General features: G+C 41.1%; 2 protein-coding genes across 12 annotated transcripts in view; one reads left to right on the forward strand and one right to left on the reverse strand.

The window, feature by feature from the left end:
- Positions 1–23,895, forward strand: part of LOC126874906 (neurexin-1) — a 598,322-nt gene that overhangs the window by 547,910 nt on the left and 26,517 nt on the right. The gene's annotated exons all lie outside the window — the stretch shown is intronic.
- The window catches only part of LOC126874911 (gamma-tubulin complex component 4), a 65,934-nt gene continuing 54,712 nt past the window's right edge, over positions 12,674–23,895 (reverse strand). The window contains exon 10 of the mRNA XM_050637416.1: positions 12,674–12,683. Within this exon, the coding sequence (XP_050493373.1) occupies positions 12,680–12,683 (4 nt within the window). The 3' untranslated portion in view covers positions 12,674–12,679. The remainder of the gene's footprint in view (positions 12,684–23,895) is intronic.

A 23,895-nucleotide genomic window follows, 5' to 3' on the forward strand; every position in this document is an offset into this window, starting at 1 on the left:
ATTTATTTTTCGAACGGTAAAAATAACAGCAAAAAATAAAATAAATTAGCAGAAAATATTATGGTGTTAATTTTAGTGTATAATAAAATATAATAGAAAATTCTCTTGTATAATAATTTACTATATAATTATTAAGTGATACATACTTATACGACTTAGACCACTTTCATATTCTCATATGTGTTTGCCATACCTACATCAAATACCAAAATTTTTATAAAAAGTGGACAACCCTAACATCTGTAAGCATCAAAATCCTTCTACATCCAATTGTACCAAGTCACTTACTATGCTTCCTGCAACATGCAAAATTAATTCTCTAAACAAAAAACATACAACTTAGATCAGTTTGACAATCACATATGTGTATGCCATACCTATATCAAATACCAAAATTTTGATAAAAAGTGCAAGATCCTAACATCTATGAGATCCACTTCACTTCCAACAAGTTACCTGACTATGCTTCCTGCAACATGCAAAATTAATTCTCTAAACAAAAAACATACAACTTAGATCAGTTTGACAATCACATATGTGTATGCCATACCTATATCAAATACCAAAATTTTGATAAAAAGTGCAAGATCCTAACATCTATGAGATCCACTTCACTTCCAACAAGTTACCTGACTATGCTTCCTGCAACATGCAAAATTAATTCTCTAAACAAAAAACATACAACTTAGATCAGTTTGACAATCACATATGTGTATGCCATACCTATATCAAATACCAAAATTTTGATAAAAAGTGCAAGATCCTAACATCTATGAGATCCACTTCACTTCCAACAAGTTACCTGACTATGCTTCCTACAACGTGCAAGATTAGTTCTCCAAACAAGAAACATGCAGCTTAGACCTCTTTAACAATCACATATGTGTTTGCCATACCTATATCAAATACTATAATTCTACTAAAAAGTGCAAGACCCTACTATCTTTAAGAACCAAAATTCTTCTAAGTCCAGTTTCACCAAGTCACTTACTATGTTCCCTGCAACATGCAAAATTAATTCTCTTTACTTAGACCACTTTGACAACCACATATGTGTTTGCTACTGTATATCAAATACTATAATTTCACTAAAAATGCAGAATCTTAGCATCTGTGAGCATCAAAATCCTTCTAGAACCACTTCACTTCCATCAAGTCACTTACTTGCTCCCTGCAACGTGCAAAATTAATTCTCTTTACTTAGACCACTTTGACAATCACATATGTGTTTCCCATACCTACATCAAATACCATAATTTTCCTAAAAAGTGCAACACCCTGCTATCTTTAAAAATCAAAATCCTCCTAAGTCCAGTTTCACCAAGTCACTTACTATGCTTCCTGCAACATGCAAAATTAATTCTCTTTACTTAGACCACTTTGACAACCACATATGCTACTGTACTGTTTGCTACTGTATATCAAATACTATAATTTCACTAAAAATGCAGAATCTTAGCATCTGTGAGCATCAAAATCCTTCTAGAACCACTTCACTTCCATCAAGTCACTTACTTGCTCCCTGCAACGTGCAAAATTAATTCTCTTTACTTAGACCACTTTGACAATCACATATGTGTTTCCCATACCTACATCAAATACCATAATTTTCCTAAAAAGTGCAACACTCTGCTACCTTTAAGAACCAAAATCCTTCTAAATGCGCTTCCACCAAGTCGCTCAGGGTGCTTCCTGCGACGTGGAAAATTAATCGTCGATGTGCAATTAACATTGCGAGAGCGCGATGACGGTGAGCCCTACGGCGAGCGTTTTGCTCGCAGCGATTCGAGTGGCGCTTCTTAGCATCGCCTAAGGCCCTAATACCGAGGTGGTTGAATTTGACCGTGGGCAAGGATGTTTCTCACGCTCGATTCCTCAAGGAGGAACCAGTCTGTCGGTCGATGCGAGTCGGAGACCCGCAGGGGTCGTGGGAGGGTTCGAACCTTTGGTCCTTCCCGCCTATCTCTCCCCTTCGCTGCAACGAGCGTCGTGGACCTTTGAACTCGTGGAATTTCGCGTCTGGCTGCGGCTCGTCGATAATTTCCAATGGACTTAGCCGACCGCCACGTGGCTGCACAGTGCCTCTGCCAGCCAACCGCCGGGGATGCTATTATTTCTCGTTTACGACTGCCATGACGAGATACGTAGACGTGCGGATGGAAAAGTGCGACAAGAATAGGCACCTCGGCGAGGGTACGTACCTCGACCGGATCTGTCCTCTTTATTCGAAGAAACGAGGATTCTTCTGTGCACCGGCTTCCTTCCCATCTCGTTTCTTTTTGCGCCGTTCTTGGAAAGAAGAGGCAAATTCCCGAGGAGTGTGCGTCGTCCACGAGGGCGGCTCGTGGGAACCGCAGCGGCTCCGAGCCCCGTGAGAAAGCGGCCCCGGAGAGAGATCGCTTCTTCTCAGGGTTACTAGGGAATCAGTCGATGCGAGAAAGTTTCTTCACGGAGGAGGTGAGGAAGGAAAGGGCGACGGGGCGAAGGTGGGAAGGTGGGAAGGTCCTCGGCAAACGAGATATCGTAAAAAAAGTGGCGAGATGTGCCGCGTGCAGAGTCGCGGCTATCTTGGAAAAAGCGCATACGCGGGAAAATACGGGAAAAATGAAAAGGACGGACGCGTGCTGCTAAAGCGATCGTTGGAAGTTAACAAGCAGATTGCAGGAACTTGGAAATCTCGAATGAGTCTGCTTAGATCGATGGTACGACAGCTGCGAAAATATTTCAGCGCATGGGGACCTTATATTACGCGATGTATTGATATATTACGATATATTCGAGTAGGTGGTAAAGATCGATTAGCCTAGCGTTAAATATACAACGACAGAGATAGAAAATAAATAACGTTGAAGCTGAATGCGCGATAAGCGAAATTGGTCGTTCGTGTTTGATAGACAAAATTGATCGGAGAATGGCAAAATGAAATGGATGGTAGAACTTGTCAAAGTTAATGGCTGCAGGGGAAATAATTTTGACGAATTCAATTTTCAGTTGTACATAGAATGGGGTGAAAATAAAACGAGAAAATCGTAGTTTATAGTCGTCTTTCTTTTTTAATATTTTTTCACACGACGCGATAAAATTATTTACAAATATGAAACATAAACGTAAATACGGTTGCGTTTCCTCGGGCTAATAATTCAAGGGAGAACTCGACCAACGAGTATAAATCTGACGCCGAGGGCTGTCCCATAAACGTGATGTAACACCAATCGATTAAATGGAATAGTAACGCAATAAAAGACGAACGAATCGTTTATCGAAGAAGCAATGCTTCGACGAGGCGACGAAAATGCAACGCGGACGCAACGGCGCGGAAAATCTGGGAGCCGCAGGAAGCGGAGAGCGGCGGGAAAATCGAATCGAAATTTACTTAAACAGAAAATCGTAAAACACAACTGGCATTGCAACGAGTATTTACTTTGCGCTGCAAAGCGGTTGATCTCGTCGATAACAGAACAACGAAACGCGCACGTCGGAAATAATCGAAAAAATTGGAAATTGGAAATTTCAATTCCAGGGGACAAACGAAATGCGGAAAATTGAAAAATTTGTATCTGACCGAGTGTCGTTTCCAGCGAACAGTCGAGGAAGAGATGACGTTATTACGCAACGATGTTATAAACTTTAACAAGCAATTTTCCCTTCGTCTTCTCAGCCTCGTTTTTCAAGCTGCGGCGATCTCTTCATCTTCCAACAGATCCACCGTGCCTTTGCAAGATTCGAGGCCGAAAAAACCCAAGTTCGTCGCGTAACACCAAGAGATACATAAAATATACGAACTATGGTACTTTCTGCGATACGCAGCAGGTAAACCAATCTTCTGCCGAGTCTCTGCTCTCTAAACTATGTCCTCAAAATCCGCAGTCTACGCAGCTTTCGTTGCGATAAGCTCGCAGCCCCCCAAAAAGATATTCGCGCTCTCGTACTCGCAGGCTGGTCAGCAAATTATCGCGCGAGATGGTGCAGGTGTAACCTGGTTTTTTCTAGCGTTCGAGAAATCTCCTCGAGCCTCCTGGCAGCTTGTTATCTCTGAGAAAACCAAGCCGCCCCTTCGTGCCTCGCTTCTCACGCTCGGCACGCTCGCGTCTCGCGTTATCTGTGTGCAGGTAGAGGCTCTTCTCTCCTGGTAATCTCCGCCGGGACATCTGGCTTGGTTTTTTCTACGAATTCCTGCGAGGGCCAGTTGGCCGGCTAAAAATTCTCGCTAAAAAATTCGCAGCTTTTCGCAGCCTATTTCGTCAGCCGGGTTTCCTCTGCGGCCGGCGAACCCTAAACTACTAGAAGTCTGCTCGTGAAACACGACGCTGGCGCGAAGAATGTGAGAAGAAAAAGGCGCTCGTTATCTCTGCTGTGTTCGTATAAACCGAGCTGGCCTGTGCGTCGCGGCGAACAGCAACCCGTTGATGAATATTCCAGCGGGGTTCCTTTGGAAAAAGATCGTTGCTGGAAGATCCGAGCCGCGTGCTGTTCTGCGTGCTCGATTCCCACGGGCCGTGAGAACCACGATTCCGTGGTCTGTGCGTTCTTCTCGCGCGTGATAGAGGAACATGAGCGAAAAAGAGCCTTCGTCTGGCAAACGGTGATCACGCGTGAAGCGATCGTCCGAGTGGATCGGACGCCGCTCCAAGGAACACGCCAAGGGCGCGACGATCGGCCAAAATCGCTTCTTTTCTCGGGAAACGTAGCCTAGAATCGCGGTGCAATCTCCTCTTCTAAATAGTTTTCAATTATGCTGTTTATTATATTATTATGCTGTTAATTATCAATGAGGAACATCGGTTCAATTGATTCTTGGCTCTTGTCTAAATTTGAACGAATGAGAACATTGAGTCGTTGAGTTGATACAACTAACTTGTCTCTTGGCAGCTTTTCAGCGTTTTCTACAGGCGCTCTACGGTTGGAAAAGTGCTCGACACTGAAAGTGAAAGACACGTTACGAACCGAGTGATTGATACGAGCTTTATCTATAATTCTCGACCAAGTAGCTTCGTTACTTTCCTTTCATGCTTTCCATATACTTTTACGACTTTTTAATACTTTAGCTTTGGTATTCCTACATTTCTTTTCTACATTTCGAACGTGTACGTTTCCGAAGCGCAGACGCTGTCAGAGTACAAATAGCAAAAGCACAGACACTGAGGTAACGCGATAAGAAACAAAGCGAAGTTGAAGCTGTAGGTTTCAAGTTTGAATTTCAAGCACGAAAACGGTAAACTTGGTAGCTGAACGTAGACCGTTAATTATGTTCGAGGATTCTTGACAAATTTTCAAGCTCGATTTCGAGCTGCCACTTTTTATCCTCGTTGGGAATTTGCTCGAGTCCGGTTCCTTCTCACGATTATCGGAGAAGCATGCGCGACGAGGAAGTGCACCGAAATTCAGGATCACGAAGCAGCGATACGTCGAAACGCTGCAGTTTTTTCCAGTCGCTTTTTTCTTTCTTTTTTTCTGCGCGGCACGTGCTGCCGTGTCGCGCGGCAAACACAAGGAATGCCGGGACTAATAAAGGACGGGACGCGTTCGCCGACTCCGGACAAGTCATTCCCGAAGGCTGTCACGCTCCGCACGAAGCGTGAGAACGAAAATGCACGCCTCGAATCGACATTATTCTCACGTTCATCAGAGCAGCATGAACGAGACGGGAGCGAGTTGGACGCGAAATTCGAAAGCACGACGAGCCGCTGTCCTGTGCAAGTCCCTTGCGCGCGATGATCAAAAATTTACGTCGCCAACGCGAAGGATGTTCCCTTTCGAGAAACAAAATACGCTGGATGATAATCGACGTCGCGTTAACGAGATGGGAAAATCTTGCGAAAGTGGAATTTGTTAGTTAATTTTGTTTCTAGCAATGTACAAAAGCAACGATAAATATGCTGTTTTAATAACCCGTTAATTAATTAAATTTGAATACGTCGCGGGAATAGAACGATCTACGAATTTATCGTAATACTTGGAGCTTCCATTTTCATAGAAATAAACGCGAACTTAATTTTACTATCTGCGATAACAGCACAATTGTCGTTCCCATGTCACAGATTCGCGTGAGAAAAGAATCGTCCCGTAAAACGACAAAAATTTGCATTCGTCGCCGCACGCGTCCAAATTGTCAAATAAATCGTCCGCGTTTCGAAGATAGCAATTTACCAGAATATCATTTGCCGATCTATCTCGGCACGTTTCCATTAAAATTACCGCAATTTCGCGTCTACGATCGCGAAACCTAAATCCGGTCAGAAATTCCCTATTAGCCCGCAGTAATTAATTTCCACTCTGGCGAGCAGAAAACCTAACGGCCGAGCAACGATTATGTTAACGGGTTAAATAACGCGCGATACACCCAACGCCGGAGAGAAACCTCGGCATAAAAAGCTAGATAGAACGACTTAGAAAGGCCTGCTGCGCGGTTCTAGTCTCCTGGCAGGTTTATGGCCGAAAACGTAATATCGCGATCGATGAATTATTTTCATATTATAACTCCATCAATCCCGTTTTCACTGGCACGATGTATCTCTACCGTTTATTACATCTGGTCGGCGACATCCTTCTTGCGACGTCCGTGCACGTACATTTCGTCCAGAAATTTACCATCTGGGGCCACCTGCTTTCCTGATTCTTGTTTACAGCGACTGGCAATTTCGTAGGGCAACAGCCAGCCGTACAGCGTTTACAATAGTTACACGAGTCCTGTCGAACGACATACGCTTACAATATGGGCGGACTCAGAATTCGACTGAGAAATTTATGCGACGCTTTATAAAAGTCGGACAGGCTTGGCGCCTTTTCCGAACACTTCCATCTCTGTTCTAATACCCTGCTGCTTCGACACGCTCCAATGATTTCGGGGAAATCTTTGCCGCGTGCCAGCCACGAACCCGGAGCCTTGGATTTCGGGGTCCTCGACGTCCCGTGATCTGGCCCAAAGCGACTTCTTCGCCTTACCTGCTCGCCTAATCGCCGCGCTATAGAATATTGACTTTTGACTGTCAATGACACCGATCGTCATCGACTTCAATCGATGCTTCCTATCACCGCATTCTTTCAGACGCGCGGCAACCATCGGTGTCCTTCGAACGTGAAAGAGAATTTCCTTCTACACTCGCGTGCAACTTGACGACGAGCTCGCTTCAACGTGATACGCACGCGTTTCCAAATACCGCGCGCGTCTCGTTACGCATCGTAACAAGTAGCCCGAGTCGCCTGTTAAACTCGCTTAAACGCGCTTACGAAGGAAATCATCGAAGGTGGCAAAAGGCTGCCAGGTGCGTAGCTCGAGGCCGTTCGAAACTCATGGGCGGAGCAGCAGTGGCAGGTGTCGACCGTGGCAAGTAAAAGAAAGCCGGTTTAACCCAGGCGAAAGATTCAGGCACCTGCGCTGCCCATCCTCCAAGCTCTCCTGTTAGCCTGATCAAAATGGTACCAGATTCTCCACAAGTGTTAACCCTTTCGCCAGCCGACGAACCCAGAAAGAAGGTCGACTTGTTCGCTCGGTGGCAGGTGCGGCGATGACTTTCTCGCACGAAAGTGAAAGAGACAGGCAACGACCGAGACAGGCCGAGGGATAAGCGGAACGAGGAAAGTCGCTCGTGCTCGACACATCTCGGCGATCTCATGGCAGCCTGGTCGGTGGTCGTCGAAAATTAACCCTTTCTCTGACGCGGAAACCGCGCTCGTGGCAACGACGAAGGAACCAGCTGGCGGATTCTGCGAGCCTGGTACTGGGTCTTCGATTAATTCGTGTTTACAACGTTCTTCACGCCTTCCCGCGAACTTTAACGGGCCATTAACGCACGCCGATCGACGTTTCCTAATGTCACGTGACTCGTCTTGATCCGCGCGCCTGTAAATCCGGCTCGTTCCTTTTTTCTCGCCCTTTCTGACCGACGCGCCCCGACACCGTGTCCTTCCCTCGAGATCATGCGATCCTGTTACCTGGAGGATATAAAATTTCCGTTAGCGTGATTTTCAAAGACCGTGGCGGACTGGCGGGACTACGAAGGATTCGCGGGTTATTTTGTTCTTGCTCTTTGCTACCCTGGTAGCCACCCGAGTAGCTGCAACAAAGATGGCGAGCGTTAAGTCACGCGTTAGCGAAGATATTCCCACACTTTGCACACGTCTTTTTGGAACATGCGCAGCGTACATAATGTACGACTCTGCGTCATAATTCGCAAAATTTTCTTCTTACCATGCGCACCTTCCGTAACGCGAAATACTTTGACTTGACATTTTGTCACGGGAAGAGCGTATTTAATATCGATACGTGGTGCGTAAAAGACATTTTCGTGCGACTGGCGCGTGTTAGGGCAAGTTGGCATGTTGTAAGTCGTAAAATACGCGCGAAGATGTATCGCAATTGTTGGAAGATTATTTAGGAAAATAATAATCGAGGTTGTTCCCGTTTGGTATTTAGCTGCTCGCGTGTTAGTAACGTGCACGTGTCGATGCAAAGGAACTTGAAAATGTTGGTACGAAAGCGTAGACAGATATCTGTGTGGCGGCTTTGTGGATCGTAGACGAGTCTCGAAATTGACGCAGGCGGTCTAGCAATTTCAGGCGCTTCCTTCGCGTTTCTAAGATCCTGATACTAAATATTCTGTTAATTTATATTTAGAACGTTTTTGAATGTTAAAATCAATAGCTGGCTATGAGTGCTGCCAATACAACTGGAAAATTGATCGAACGTGATCCAAGCTTCTCTCCCATTTCTCACATTAAAGTGCGAACGTATAAAAATATAAATATGTCTTTGCAATATCGAGATCGAAGCAGAGAAATCGTTCTAACTCTACAGGGTAACGGAACGCCTTTTTAGCAAATAACGAAAAGCCTCAATTTTCAATTTATAATTATATAAATATAACGATATAAAATGTCTAAAATACTGGTAAGGTAGATCCCATAGATACGGCACGTCTATGTGAAAACGTAGTCTATGCCACGCAGCTTGTCTAGGATTCTGGATTATATGGTCTCCTAGTCTCCAAGCGTATCTAGGTAGTGAGATTCTCTTCACTACTCTTCTTTCTTGCTGCATGCGTGCATCATGCTTGAGCGTGTAACTAGAAAGAGACGTAAAACGACGTAAAAATCGTCGTTATCAAAATTTGCTATTAAATATTGCTCTGTTGGAATTTATTTTCTCGTAGAACTCACCCTGAGACCACCAAAATCCGATTTTTTATCATGTTTTATTACATTGTTGTTAGTCATTTCTTTGTACAAACACGATTTATATATATCTGTGCGTGTGTGTGTAATATTCTGAAAATTTACGTATCCAATGTAGAAATGTAACATTGTCCAAAATTATTAGTCGAGCAACATTCAGAGCCGATTCTTAATATTTAAAAATTGACTCGAATCGTTCCTTTTCCTTTCTTTCTTTTATTTCCTTCAGTTACAGTTAATTCTTTTGAGCAATAGCTTAAATTAAATAGTTAAATTTCAATCATAATTGATAGTTAATTAAGTTACATTTAAATATTAAATTAAATTAAATAGAATAGATTAAATTAAATAATTACTATTAAAAGCGCTGTTATATCTTTTCTTTTATTTTCATTAACCGATAGACACAATATAAGATAGATAATAGATATTTTAAAATTTGCGCTTTAAACGATAATAATGTCAATGCTTCTAGGGAAATTTAATACTCAAACTTCTAAATATCACGTATAATATTTGGCATGAATTTTTAACTATTAAAAATTAAATTCCTTCGTTCGTCGCGTAATAGAAAAACGATGGAACCTGAGTGGCACGATTCGCGCGTGCCCGCAGCTTTCTAAGGACACCTGTAACTTCCTCCAGGATCAGGACAAGCCAGGACCTAGCTCCACGCGTCTTATGGTGCCCTAGCAGACTTGTTTACCAAATTGGTTTCTTTCCACACGAAGGTCAAGCGAAAGGGTAAAAGGGAAGGAAGGTGAATATTATACCTGAACCTCCTAATCGCAAAAAAACAACGAGATAATTAGACTGACTCATTAACCTCCGCAGACAAGTAAATAATTCAAATAAGAAATCAGTTTTTCCAGGTGTCGTACGAAGAATAATTAAGATGGTTAAACATTAATAAATATCGTTAATCTAGGTTTTGAAATTTATTTTTATTTTATTTGTATTAGTATGAGAAATTTGAGGCCGTGTAAGAATACATATGACTCGATGAGAAATTTAGAAATACGAAGGTTTTAACAGTGCTTTGTATACAGAGATACTTTTAATTTTTTCTAAACTTTGCACGAGGGAAGAATTTCTCATCTAATTAAGATGATGCGAAATATAATTTTCTCCGCGTTTATAAAAAGAATTATTTCTACGATATAATTAATTCTCGTTGCCCGATGTCGAACTCAGCGGATATTAATTTTATTTGCTGCTGTATCGACACTGAGCATCGTTTCTAATTTCTAATTTCTAAAGAAACAGAAGTCCGCGCATTCTAATGTAGTTAGCCATTTTAATTGAATGAGCGAAGAAGCCAAGCTTCACGCCCTTAATACCTTCCGTTCCGCATTCTAGAACGCAACTTCCAAACGCCTTATGCTACCCTATAAGGTCTGTTTACCAGTTTCATTTCTTTAAATAGGCGTGAAACTACAAATTATAAGGGTCGGGTGGCTATCTGCCAGACCCTCCTTTGTAGATTTTAGGCTTTCAACGCTTCGCTGTATCATGTTTCTCTGTTAGGCAAGTCGCCAGTAGTCAGATTTCTTGTGGACAGTACCGTAAGCGGCAAACGTTGGATCCTTAGCAAACAGAAAAAGCTACACTGACTTGAAATTGTTTTCGAAATTCCATTTGTTTCGATCTTGAGCGTACAATGATCAGAATGCATGGCGAAAATGTTTATTATTTGCGCCGATATGCTCGAGATTCATCAGCAAGAGAATTTGTAAAAGAACAGGTAATTAGTCGTTCGTTCATATTTGCAACCACCGTAAAAGCAGCAAGCAGTGTCTCTTCGTTCCGTAAGGGAAGACTGCAGTTAAATATTGAAAATGGAAGAAAGTTTGCGTGATCGATTAAAGAACAACGACACGCGTTGCACGTAACGATGCGCCCAAAAGCAGGAACTTCCAGCTACGTTATGCTACCCGGCTGTTTGAATTCTGTTTAGTGATCATTTCCTTAAATGGAGAGCCCTGCAGGTTCGGAGGGGGATCCCAAATGCCTAGGGCGAACTTTCTTCCTCATGATCTCCTAATCTCCGAGACTAACAAACCAGTGAGACACATCCTTCAAGGATCTTCGCGAACGTACTTGATAAAAATTTCTTTTTTTAAAATGCCAAACCGGTTTCTTGTTTACGTCCTGGGACACGCGTTGCAAGGAGAACAGGTGTCCGTGCGTCGAGAAACCTGTTCTGCCTACTACACGGCGCACTCTGAATACGAATGAATGGCTCTCACGAAGGCAGGTCGATGAATCTTTTTGGAAATAACTGAATATTTCTGCTGTTCGTTAGCGGAGCGAATTTTTAGTTAGTGAACTAAGCTGGATCGAAGGAAACGAGGTAGAATCTTCATTGCCGGAGCACTCGGTGCTGTCTATTAAGGAATATCTACTATATCTTTGTAATGGTATTATTAGAGTTAATTTCGAGGTGGATGACTTTTGGACTATTGCCATGTCGCAACGTCGAACAGAAGAACTTGCTCCACGTGATGTACTTCGTTTTGCATTTCCTAACAGTTCTGAGAACTTTGGTCGAGTGGGAGCTACTCGTTGGGTTCAACAGAAACTTCTTTTTGGTCCATTGTTCATAGCGAGATTGATCTGAGCTTAAAATGAAGTCAAAATAGAACTCGCGTTTATACAAACCTTTTGCATTACTCTTCATTGCTTCTGTTCACTTGTAAAGTGCCTGCCACGTGTTATCAGACGCTATGTATACGTGTATAAGTATACAATACGGAAATTTCATTTGAGGTAAAGATAAAGAATGACGGTTTGAAAGTTTTCATTGTTCTTGTACCTTCCACCTACTCCTGAAGTGGCTGCCGCGTCTTATGAAACATCTCGCATGCAAACTACAGGCTTGGGCAAATTTTATTTAAAATAAGAATGAAGAATGACAATTTCAAATAAAGAATCGACAGCATGAACAAGTCAAACAGGACACATGACTATATGAAAACGTTTTTCATCGTTCTCGTGCCTTCTATCTACCGCTGAAGCGGTGCCGTGTGCTATGGAACACCCTGTACACGTAAACATGTAGCGAAAAGCGGAACCCGCGAGGGGGTGGGTTCGCGCCACAAGCTCAGACAGCGGTCGACTTTCTGCGACTTCATGCAGTCCTGGTGCGACAAGCGCCACGCGCCTTCGTTGTTTTCCCACGAGCCCTTGTCGAGTTCTCACGCGAGCACGCTCGTGCTTCCGACGTCTCCTCTGCTATTTGCACGTGTCCGCGGAACCCGTCCGAAAAATGAAAAAAGAGAAACCAGACAACCAGACGTACAGACGACCACGGAGAAAGGGAACAAAAAGCGAAACGAAGGAGAGGCGATCGTCGCCCTTCGCGACGACTTTCTCGAGTCGGATGAAACCCTGGCAAACCCGGTGCTGCGATTCTCGCGTCTCCGAATAGACTCTCCCACGGTGCGATCCCGTGGGAACGATTTAATTGGCCGAAGAATCAAGACCTCGTTCCGAGAGGATACCTTCTTTATCTCTTCTTCGTCTTGTTCCCGTTTTTCGTTTCCCTTGCCTGGCCCTTCCAGCTTGGCCTCGTTAACTATTAAGGTCGCTGCGTAAATTCTGTCCGGAGTATCTCGTAGATGTTTCCACAGCGACTCTCAGGACGTCGATGTGTGTATATTGTCAATGTCTCGGTATTCCCACCGCGTTAATATGCGCGTAAGGTGTTTAAAGGGACCATCTGGAGTATTGGACGTATGTCGCCGGTATAAAACTGGCAATTTTTCACCCCAGAATCTTGAAATACGTGTTGACAATACAGCTCGTTAAGCTACATACTAATAGGCGTGTATTGGCTTGTCCCAAAAAGATTCTTTCGCTTTACGAGGAAATAATAGACACACGGTATATAAATTCAGTAAAACGGTATAAAAGAAAAAATGCTGCGCGTCTATTTCCTTATGAAAGGAAAGCAACTTTTGGAACAAGCTAAATATATCGTTCGTCGGTGGAACCTTTACAAATTCACGTTTCGTTTGGGTCGCGAATTTCTATGCATGTAAATTGCAAACTGCGGAGGTACGTAGAATGCGTATAACATGTAAAAATATTCAAATTCAAAGTATAGTATTCGTTGTAATATTTGGTGGGTAAAATAGATCCCTGCTCAGCTCCCATATCTTTTTTCGGTTCTTTGGTGCTTTGGTTCGGAAAAATAGGAATTTGCATGAATATCAGTAGCCTGCCTTGTGTCTGTTTTACGAGAACTTTCCTTCTGTCGCGCCCTTACAACCTCAAAATTAATTTACTCTTGACGACTACGGTGAAAGGATCGCGTTAATTGTGGCACCATAGCAATTCGTTTTAGCGCGTTCATCGTTCTCTTATTTTGGGTATGAACGCGGTAACCTAATAGCAATGTTATAGCGGTCTTTAAATCCTCCAACCCTCCGTATCGAGTTTCGACCTGACGCTGGAATCCTTGGGAATGGAACTCGCTCGATCGTAAAGCTCCACCCTTATCGAGATTGCTTCTCGTGGCTTGTAATTGGACCAGACGTGGATTCTATTGATTAGGAGAGAATATGTCTGCAATATATTTAGAAGACCAATAAGGACCGATAGGAAGCTGGTAAATAGCATACCTGTATGTATAATGAAATTTCGTGCAAGACCAACAGAAACGTGGAAGATTTGACATTTTCTCTAACTTAATAATACCAAAAATTCGTACGTACAAGTCTGGCAAGAAATAATTTGAATTTTTTAGCGAAACCTGACCTCTTTTTTAGAGAACCTTCCACTCTGCTCGCATCGTCGTCATTGATAAGCGCGTAATTGCAGGGACATGCAATTGCTGCGACCTTAACCTTCCCAAAAGAAAAAGAAAGGAAAGAAAAATCTGAGACTTTGCTATCGACAGACTTTCGTTGTTCGTACGCCGTCAGCCGGCTGAACCCGACGCGCGCCCTTTGAACTTGAGGTTCGCCATTCGAAAGGACGATCACGCTCGGCACGTGACAAAAATGTCAAGGATGATCTGGTCGGCTCGCCGCGTCTCGCATACTTTCTCACGTGTCTGGTGCATGATTCCCGAACGAGGCACGGCCGATTCCCACAGGCTAGCTGGTCGAAAGCGTGAGACAAGTTCGTCCCTGGAAGCAGCGGACCGATCTGCTTCGGTAGTAGGCGTTCAGGTCTGGAAAAGAGTTGGGCGCGCGTCGTTTCTTCTTCGTCGTCTCGCACGATCTCGACGCTAGGGAACTTCCCACGGGACACCGTTCCCAGGGAGTTGCCGGCCAACCGAGAAACGCTGTTCCCATGATCGTGGGAATTCGAACGACTTCAGGGGAAACAGATTCCCAGATCGACTAGGAGACCAGAGAAGCCAAGCTGGTCGACGAACGCCCTACCGATTTACCCCTTGCGCGCTTTCCTCGCTCCATCGACCTGCCAACACGCCGCTCCATCCTCGAGGAAGATTTTAGCCAGTCAACCGCGGGATTTTGTTTAAAAAATCCCTCACGAGGTGCGTGATTAAAACGAAGCAACGCACGTGCTGCTATCGTAAACCTTGCGAAAGAGGTTAAGCAGAACGAGGAAAGATTAGATTTTTATTCGATAAAAAATTAACGATTCGTTGTGGACAAAGGTATTGTTGTTAGAAGCTTGAAAATTGGCAAAAATAAAGCAAAGTACACGAAACGATTGGAGGAACAGCCGACAGACGCGGCAAAGCACATAAATGGGGATGCATTGGGGAAAATAATCAACTCGGTTTATGAAAAACAGAACCGATATACCGAAGAGAATAATCAAACGATTCAACTGTCTTTTATAAAGTAGATGATAGTTTTGCTGGAAGTATAAGGGAAACAAACCGCTAAATGTCATTTATATTACTCTTCATTATAATTTTTAGTTTACATCGTCGTATTCTACCCGCGCCACCTTCTCGCAGCAACGTCATTGATGGACGTTCAGATCAGCTGGGAGAAGACTCGCTAACGATGTCGTAGGACGACTTGCATCCCTTTGATAGTCACCTGATACAAGAATCACCAAATTCAGCCTCAAGTTCAACATCTTCTCACGGGTTGGTTCTCACAGCAGCGGCTCGACGAGCCGCCGAAATCTCATTATTTTTTGTAGCAAAGCCATGAGAAAACGTGGCATGGGAAAGTGGCGGTTCTATACGTATCGAATGCTCGAACTGTTGGAGTGTGCGGCTCTGTATACGCTTCTCACGTTTTTGAAATGTGCCGGACAGAAGGAACGCCTTGCCAACCTGAATCTAATTTCGGTTTTATGGCCGTTTTATTAGGTGGCTATCCACACTTTGCCATCGTCTTCTCAGATTACAACTCGATTAAGTCCGAGTATTGGGATACGTAAACTGTTATTAGGATACAACATTAACATACATAACACACAAAATATAACATACAATACACAACATATAACAAAAGAACATACAATATGCTCAAAATATGTGTTAACATAAGACTCGTCAAAATGTAGAACTTAAATAAGAGAAACAAATTTTTACTGCAGTTCTGTTTCTTCAGTTATGTTCGTCAAAGTATGAACTTACGTGGATCGATTATTATTATTATTAAATTATGTTAATCGCCTGTTTCTTAATCCATTCAAGAAATCTGAAACCCTCTTTTACACCGTCAATTAAAAGCTCTTCAGAATATTTTCACTAATTTCAGTTTCTCGTATCATTGAAAATAATTCGTCGCTAAATTAATATACTCAAGAAATCAGTATGAAAGCCGCATAAACAAGACAATGGAGAGATGGAGTAATTGAAGCTGCAACTCAAATGCCAACCACCATGACAAATATCATAAATTAATAAATTAATAAATATAAATACGTAAACGAAAGTGGAAATAAAAAATTGTATTTCAGCAAAAGGATAATAAAGACACAGTACGTAGAGATCTATAGGCATTGGCATAGGTAAGCGATACGTATAAAACGTAAAGAAGGTTAGGGTTGATCTAAGCGATGTGTTTAGAAGCATCCGGCGAACATGTTGAAGTGGTAGTTCTCCTAAACCAGTGGAGCTCGTACTAGGAACGGCCTTGAAATCTCAAGGTTGTTCTGAACCTACCAGACGAGCCTACTACCTGCTACTATAGCGGTATTAACGGGTTTTCTCCGCCCATTTACTTCTATAGTCATCGCCCACCGCATACTACTACTACTACTACTACTACTTCATTGATAACTCCGCATGAATACAAACTTTATTCCGCTCGATATATTTTTTAACGAGCTATATTTATATTTATGTAATACAAACTTTGTGTCAATCAGAGGAAATGCAATTTTGTTACGATATATATAAGCAAGCGTAATTTTCAGTCAAACGAAATGCTACTTTTTCATGATAATTTTTATGCTACTTGTTAAACATATTTACACCTATCAAAGGTATTTTAAATCGAAAATTCTAAAGTCTCATACAGAAACGTTAATTGGAATTAATACTACTACTACTACTACTACTACTACTACTACTACTACTACTACTACTACTACTACCACTACTACTACTACTACTGCTGCTGCTACTACTACTACTACTACTTCATTGATAACTCCGCGTGAATACAAACTTTATTCCGCTCGATGTATTTTTTAACGAGCTATATTTATATAATACAAACTTTATGTCAATCAGAGGAAATGCAATTTTGTTACGATATATATACGCAAACATAATTTTCAGTCAAACGGAATGCTACTTTTTCATGATAATTTTTATGCTACTTGTTAAACATATTTACACCTATCAAAGGTATTTTAAATCGAAAATTTTAAAGTCTCATAGAGAAACGTTAATTAGAATTAATTGATTACTTAGAATTAAATTTTCATTTGGAATTAAAATTGAGATAGGATCGATATCGTAATTTAAAGTTTTCAAAGCTCTCAATACCTGTACAATTTAATTTAATTCTATAAGAAGACGATAAACTCGACAGATAAATGCTATTAGCTATTTAGATTACGCTATTACGTTTTATCAATATTGATACGAAACTATGAAAACAACTAAGAGATGAAACATACTCGTCGTGAAATTATTAAATGATGAATAGCTAAACTTCTTACATCGAATTCAACTTTGCTTCGTTCTTAATTGATACTCGAGATAAAGATTTATGTTGCCTCAAACTACAAGAAAAACATTTCTACACAAGAGTTCTATATCATAGAAAAGAAGTAAAAATAATGAAGTAACAACGATAAAGTATCTTAGATAAAATTCCACTTTATTTCGTTCGTAATTATTACTCGAAATGAAGATTTATAACGCTTCGTGGTATAAGAAACATACTTCTACGATAAGCATATGTTCTACATCGCAACAAAAAGACAAAAATGACAAAGGATAATGAAATCATTTTTTAAATACGATAGAATAGTATTTTGATAAAATTCTTTTTTATTAATATCAGTTTATATATTATACACTGAATATTCGACGTTGCGAAATTTTTGCTAACAAATAGCGGACCATTGGTCTACGAATATTTCATGGAAATATTAATCTGAAAATCTTATAGCAGACAATTATATCAAACTTTGAAAATTATTATTAAAAATAAACATGGATAGCATTATATAGATATATAGGCCGTAGGTGTATGACATAGTAACAACATTCCATCGTAGCTTCGTTCACAGTACACAGATCCTTGTTCACGGTCATTCTCTCCTGCGTAAAATGATTTTTGCCGTACGAAGCTCACGTACCCACGGCTCTCACACGATTCTTGCATTATTCAGACCCCTTTTGCAGCCTGTTTGCTTGACCATGCGTAATCATAATGGCACAGCACGTGCTGCGTATCGCATCAAAGTTTTGTTAATATTCTCACGCTCCTCAATTGCTTGCTTGGCTGGTAGATTGCGTAAGGGTAATCCAAGTGGCTGTTTATTTAAGATTATCGTTCGATAACTCAGAAACTTCGTCAAGTAGCTGTGTATCTATTTGCGTATATCGAGGATAAAAAGTGTTCGAGAAGGTTGGAAGAAGATTCTTTGATGAAAACAAGTTACTAACATTATATTTTGTTTATGGCTTGGCCATTATGGCTTTGTTTTCGAGAAAATCGACTTTGAATTTTCGCTCGATTCGCGTGCACTTTATCGCGTCTCGTTATAACGGATCTCACTGTAGATCGTTGTCTCGATGGAAAAATTAAAGAAAAAATTTTATTCTATATTTCCGACTTTTTTCACGTAGAATCACCCCCTTTCCGCTTCTACCACCAGTTACCAACCACCCTATATATTATTTGACTAATCAATTTCTGAATTTTTGTTAAGGTGAGAATTTACGTAAAATCAGACGATGATTTTAAATGAAATTTTGAAACTGGTCATTCCACCGGACCTGGTAACGTTAGCGTTAAATAAGCAAGAAGCGACTCATGTCGCGCTAAACTGGTTAGAGAGCGCACGTTAAAGTGCGTTTACATGTCCTGTTCACGTTTCGTACGTACGAAACGTCGCGCTCCCATCGCCTGGGAATCATCGATGTTTCCCATACCCAAGCGTACGCGCCATGGCATTCCTTGTTCCCACCGTAAAATCGTTGTGAAAGCAAACAGTTCCCAAACCGAGTCCGTGGGACCGATGTCCGATGGCCGCCGCGTTTCCATTTCGATCGTTCGCCTGTTTCGCACGATAAACGTCGCGTGGAATTAAATCGAACACACGCTCGTTTACCGTTTCCTGCCGATCGGCCAGAAACCGAATCGTGGCATTCCGATTATCCGTAAGCGGACAATTAGATTGCCAACGATATGTTTCGATTTTTCATCGTATTCAAAGAAAAACCGACGAAATCTTTCGTGTAAGTTCTTCCGTCGAAGTGGCGAAAAAAATGAAATTTTCTTTTCGAAGCGTGTCTTTTGTTGTGAACAAATATAAACTCGATGTTAGTTTCGCTACCTTTTCGTTCTATCCGCTGTTCTCTTTATTCTTTGATTACTTCTATTCATCTGTTAGATACAGCATCCACTAACTATAATAAATAAATATAATACAAGAAATATTTAGAATTCAGATTGATATTAAGATGCAAATTATTCGTTATTTTCTTCGCAGAAGTTAATCGAAACGGAAAATCTGTTTTCTCTTGCATATTTTATGAACCGATGCAGTATTATTAGACTCACACTGTGCATTATCATAATCCAAAAACGTACGAGTAACGCAATAAATATGTTCTTCTCGTACGTTACCAACGGTAAGCCATTGGTATAGTATTGCAACAAGATAAAAATAATGAAATAGCTTGTTTCAAACATTCTCATTTTCCCGCCTTTATTTCAAATAAAATTTGCTCGCGACTGCAACGTGCGTCGCGTCGCTTTACGCTCGAAAAGCGGACGCCATCGCTGCCGGACGTCCGCTTTACGCTCGAAAAGCGGACGCCATCGCTGCCGGACGTCGATTTAGGAATTCCAAGGCGAAGCCAAATATTAGGCAACCCGATCCACCTTCGGGTTCTTCTCTCCTGATCCATTTTAACCGAATGCGCCACTTATCTAAGCGTCCGAAGGCAACTTCTTAACCCACTTTTCAGGTCCACCACCTCCACGTTCGCCATACTTGCCTGTCAGTTTACTTATTAATTTAGATTATGTCGTACAAGAGCTAATTGCCACGAAACGTTAGACGGTTAAACGAACGAAATTCTTACGCCAGCGATCTAACCAGCAACGCATCCAGGCCTGTTTAAAATAAAATTCTCTACGATCGGCAAGTCGAACGTCATTTTCATTAAAAACATGATGGTCTTGTCGATAAGTTTCTACATGTATCTATAAAGAAACGGGTTGTATATTAAATAGGGAAAAGTGGTGGGGAATTATTTTAATTCATTCGTCATGATAAGAAGTATATCGAATAAACCAGTATAATTTCTATTTGAGAAATTATACGCGTGGTAATAATATTTGTAGCGTATAATCGCATATATAAATTGTTTGTACAATGGAGATTTATAGTTTACAAATTATGCTCTTGGAAAATATATAATTTAGAAATTATTTTATCGTAATGCCCGAATAGAATGTAATAATTCTAATTGTATCAATAAAATGAATTATCAAGGTGAATGTCAATATATTACAAGAATCAAATATTTATGCAATTATGATATTTATGCAATTTAATGTCTCCAAAAATATAACTAAACAACTCACATTCGTAGCATCTAACTACGTTCCAAATAATAACACAAATATTAAAGTAATAACGCGAGTACGTATCTTACGTTGAATATTCTGCATTATTTTTACACCTTCGAATTTCTCATCTATAGATAAATAAAATCTGCGATCCACTCAAAACACTGTATTTAAAGAAACTGAAGAAAAAGACTCAAGTGGAAGACTCACGAGTCGTTTCCTATTGGTCGGCGAGGATTTGGAGGGGTCATGGATTCCGACGAACGGGGTCTGGTTGCCTAAAATCTCACGATTAAGTCGGACAGGGAACCCGAACTCACTCACGAACCTTCTGCTCTCCTAATAAAGTGATACAGTTTATTGGACTTCTTCAAATCGGAATGCGGTGTGAGTGACACGATTATCTTCTTCGGGGAAGCATCTGTCGCTCCACCAACTTCTTCTTGTCATTGTTATTGACAAAAAGTCATTGAGGAAGCCGAGTATAGTATTGACGATATACTTGCGAGACGCGTGCTGGCACGTGCGTTCCTTTCTATGTATCTATATATACGTATATATGTGTGTGTTACTTAGGCTGAGACCAACCAACTGTATTTTTATACTACGCTGATAGACTCACTATGCTTGGTCGGCAAGTGCCAGCCGAGTGGGCAGAAAAAATGTGTCGCAGAACCAGAGTCGAGTTCCGCGTGAGTCACTCAGAGAACACCTCTTCAGTTTAGCTGACGCGTGCCTTTTTTTGTGTTTACATAGTAGCTCGTAAATGTGTTCGAACGTACATAGAAACTTTTTATACGAGTATATTAGGCGCGTAAAAGGTTTGTTGAAATTTCGTCGACGCCAGGAAAGTCTCCTTTTGTATGTCAGTTTAACGCTCTGGCGAATATTATTCCGGTGTATATAGATATATTTGATAAAATGTACATTTTACAAGAATGGAAAAAGAACTGGCGGAAGTTTCAATGATATACTAAATATAAGTCAGAATACAAGCGTGCTGCCATAAACACAGTATAATGTCCGCTTTATCTGACGCACAGTGGATATGAAGTCACAGTATAGTATAGTAATGACGTCAATTCGATCGACGTCACGTATAAAAGATCCACGAGAAGCTTGGAATTCACTTAATCGCAATACGCATCGGTTATACGTACAAAATGCCAGATCGAAACGTTTCCATCTCTTATTTGAAAGCTTCCTAATTTACCAGCTGCGAATAGCTAGCGAAAGCTATATTTTAATAAGACAAAGATTGCCCATGTAATAATTTATATATAGGCACTGTTCACGATGACAAAAGAATTAGAATAATTCTGCAGATGATAATAGAAGCTGTCGACGATTTAGGCGATATTTAAAAATGAAATAATTTTAAAGAAATCGTCTACGTGAAACTTTTCTAATTCGCGTGCATAATTAGTTACACTAAATGTAAATAAATTAGCATCAGCTGCGAAGTATAATTACATAAATACTGTCAACATCGCGGATCATTACAGATGAGGATAGATCAGCAAGAGAAATTGGAAAAAGAATATGTAATTTGTTATAAATTATTTAGATGATCTCATAAATTATTTATCTGTTAGCTTCACCAATGAATTAAATCAATATTAACCAAAATCGACATTATCCACGGAACCAACTATCGTCAATCGCAAATATATCACGCAAACAATGTTTCAAATTTATCGTTCGCACGCGCCTTATATCCAAAGGGTACAACCAAGTACCTACTTTATATTTGAACACACCGAGCGTCAAATATCATTGAAAATCATTTCCTACCTCCCGCCCGCCAAAAGAACGTCTCCACTCTTAACTAAAATATTTCCAATTGATATAAAGAAGCATACAGAAGCAAAAAGGCGAGCGGAAGGGCAGGACAGTCGAAGAGGCCATTGCCGCACTGCCTAAAACGGCACCAGAGTGATCCTCTTGGCAGATTCTGCGACCCTGGTAAGGCTGTCAGCCAGGCTCATTTTTTCTCGGGACAGCCGAAAATTATTATCCATAGTCGAAGGATAATGGCCCTCGATGTCCTCCAGCTGAGCAAGCTCGATGGCGAGAAAGCTCGCTCGGTTTGTTGCTTTCCTATTACAAAGTGGTATTTAACTCGCCTATGGCAGGTCACGTGGGTGAAGCTACTCGAACGTGTCCGATCGCGTGCCAAGTCCTCGGTTTCTAGTCGCCTAATAAAAAAATAGCCGCATTATCGATCTTCTGCCGATCGACTTTATCGTCACGGTTCGAGGTTGACAAGCATGGGGACCTCTGAGACGACTATGCTGGCCTGATCCGTGTCTCCTGTTAATATACATATCTGAGATGAACGTACGAATTCGCTTCGCTTGTGAGCGAAACCGTCAGTCAGCCACTTGCTGCTCGAAAATTGTCTCGGATGAAATTTCATCCGACACGAATTTCGTTGCAACGTTATCGCCTCGTTAACGACGCCGTCGCAGTGCTGTTTACAATTTTGTTGCTTTCCGCCTAATGGGATTTACGAAACGTCCTTAAGAAGTCATATTGTTGAGTCATATTTTTTATAAGCGGGCAATTTTTCACTTCATTAGGATATTTTGAGGTGATTAGGCTAATTACATGTTCTTGCTTCAATACCAATGTATTTTATTTATGGTTCTTGAGTTGGGTAGGTATTTCTGTCAGCCTTCTGAACCAAAGTATTTACAACCATAACATTAATTATTAATTGGTTCTATATAAGATATATTGACGTCATGTCATCTATCTTTGCAAAGCTCGTATTTTTCGCTCTATCGAATCAATTGCAATTATATTTTATTCAAATAATTGTATTTATTCATAGCCAGCGAGTAGCGTAGAAATTAGAAAAATCAATAAAAATCGATTCATACTGAACGTTCAAAAAAGAAGAAGGCTTCCAATAAGGTAGATAAGAAACAACTAGGGTGACATTTCGCTCGTGGTAACATGACATCCTTTAAAAATGCCAATTTGTAGTTCTTTTTATCGCATATGTTTGAAACCTCGAACTTCCATTTCTGCTAACATGAATATATTTATATGTATACATATATATATATATATATAGATAGACGGATTACACTGTCAGCCTCGTCGTAGACAGGTTTCTAACTTGCGTAATAGAATCTATCACGGAAGCTATTCTTATCATAAATCTGCCGCCGATAGTGGAAGCAGCGTGTGTGTCGTCTTCGAAGGACGAATCGAACCCTAAAGAGTTGCACACGTGACATGTTAGCCTGTTCTTAAAACCAACCAAATTTAGACCGTTCAAAGGGAAAGGTCTGGAAGCAAACCCTGGCGAAAGAGTAGGGGATACGAGAAGATCGCCTCCATCTAATTTTAATTATAAGACACGCTATTTGACCAAGTGGACAAGTCAATAGTCCATGCCAGACTCAGAGGCTTCTGTTCGCCTGATAAGTGGTCAAACGAAAACATTTGTCAGCCAATGAAACGGAATAAATTATCCCTTTGGTACTCACCAGCGCGTACAAAGTAGCAT

The sequence above is a fragment of the Bombus huntii genome, chromosome 17 (genome assembly GCF_024542735.1).
Source record: "Bombus huntii isolate Logan2020A chromosome 17, iyBomHunt1.1, whole genome shotgun sequence".
Taxonomy (NCBI): Eukaryota; Metazoa; Arthropoda; class Insecta; order Hymenoptera; family Apidae; genus Bombus; species Bombus huntii.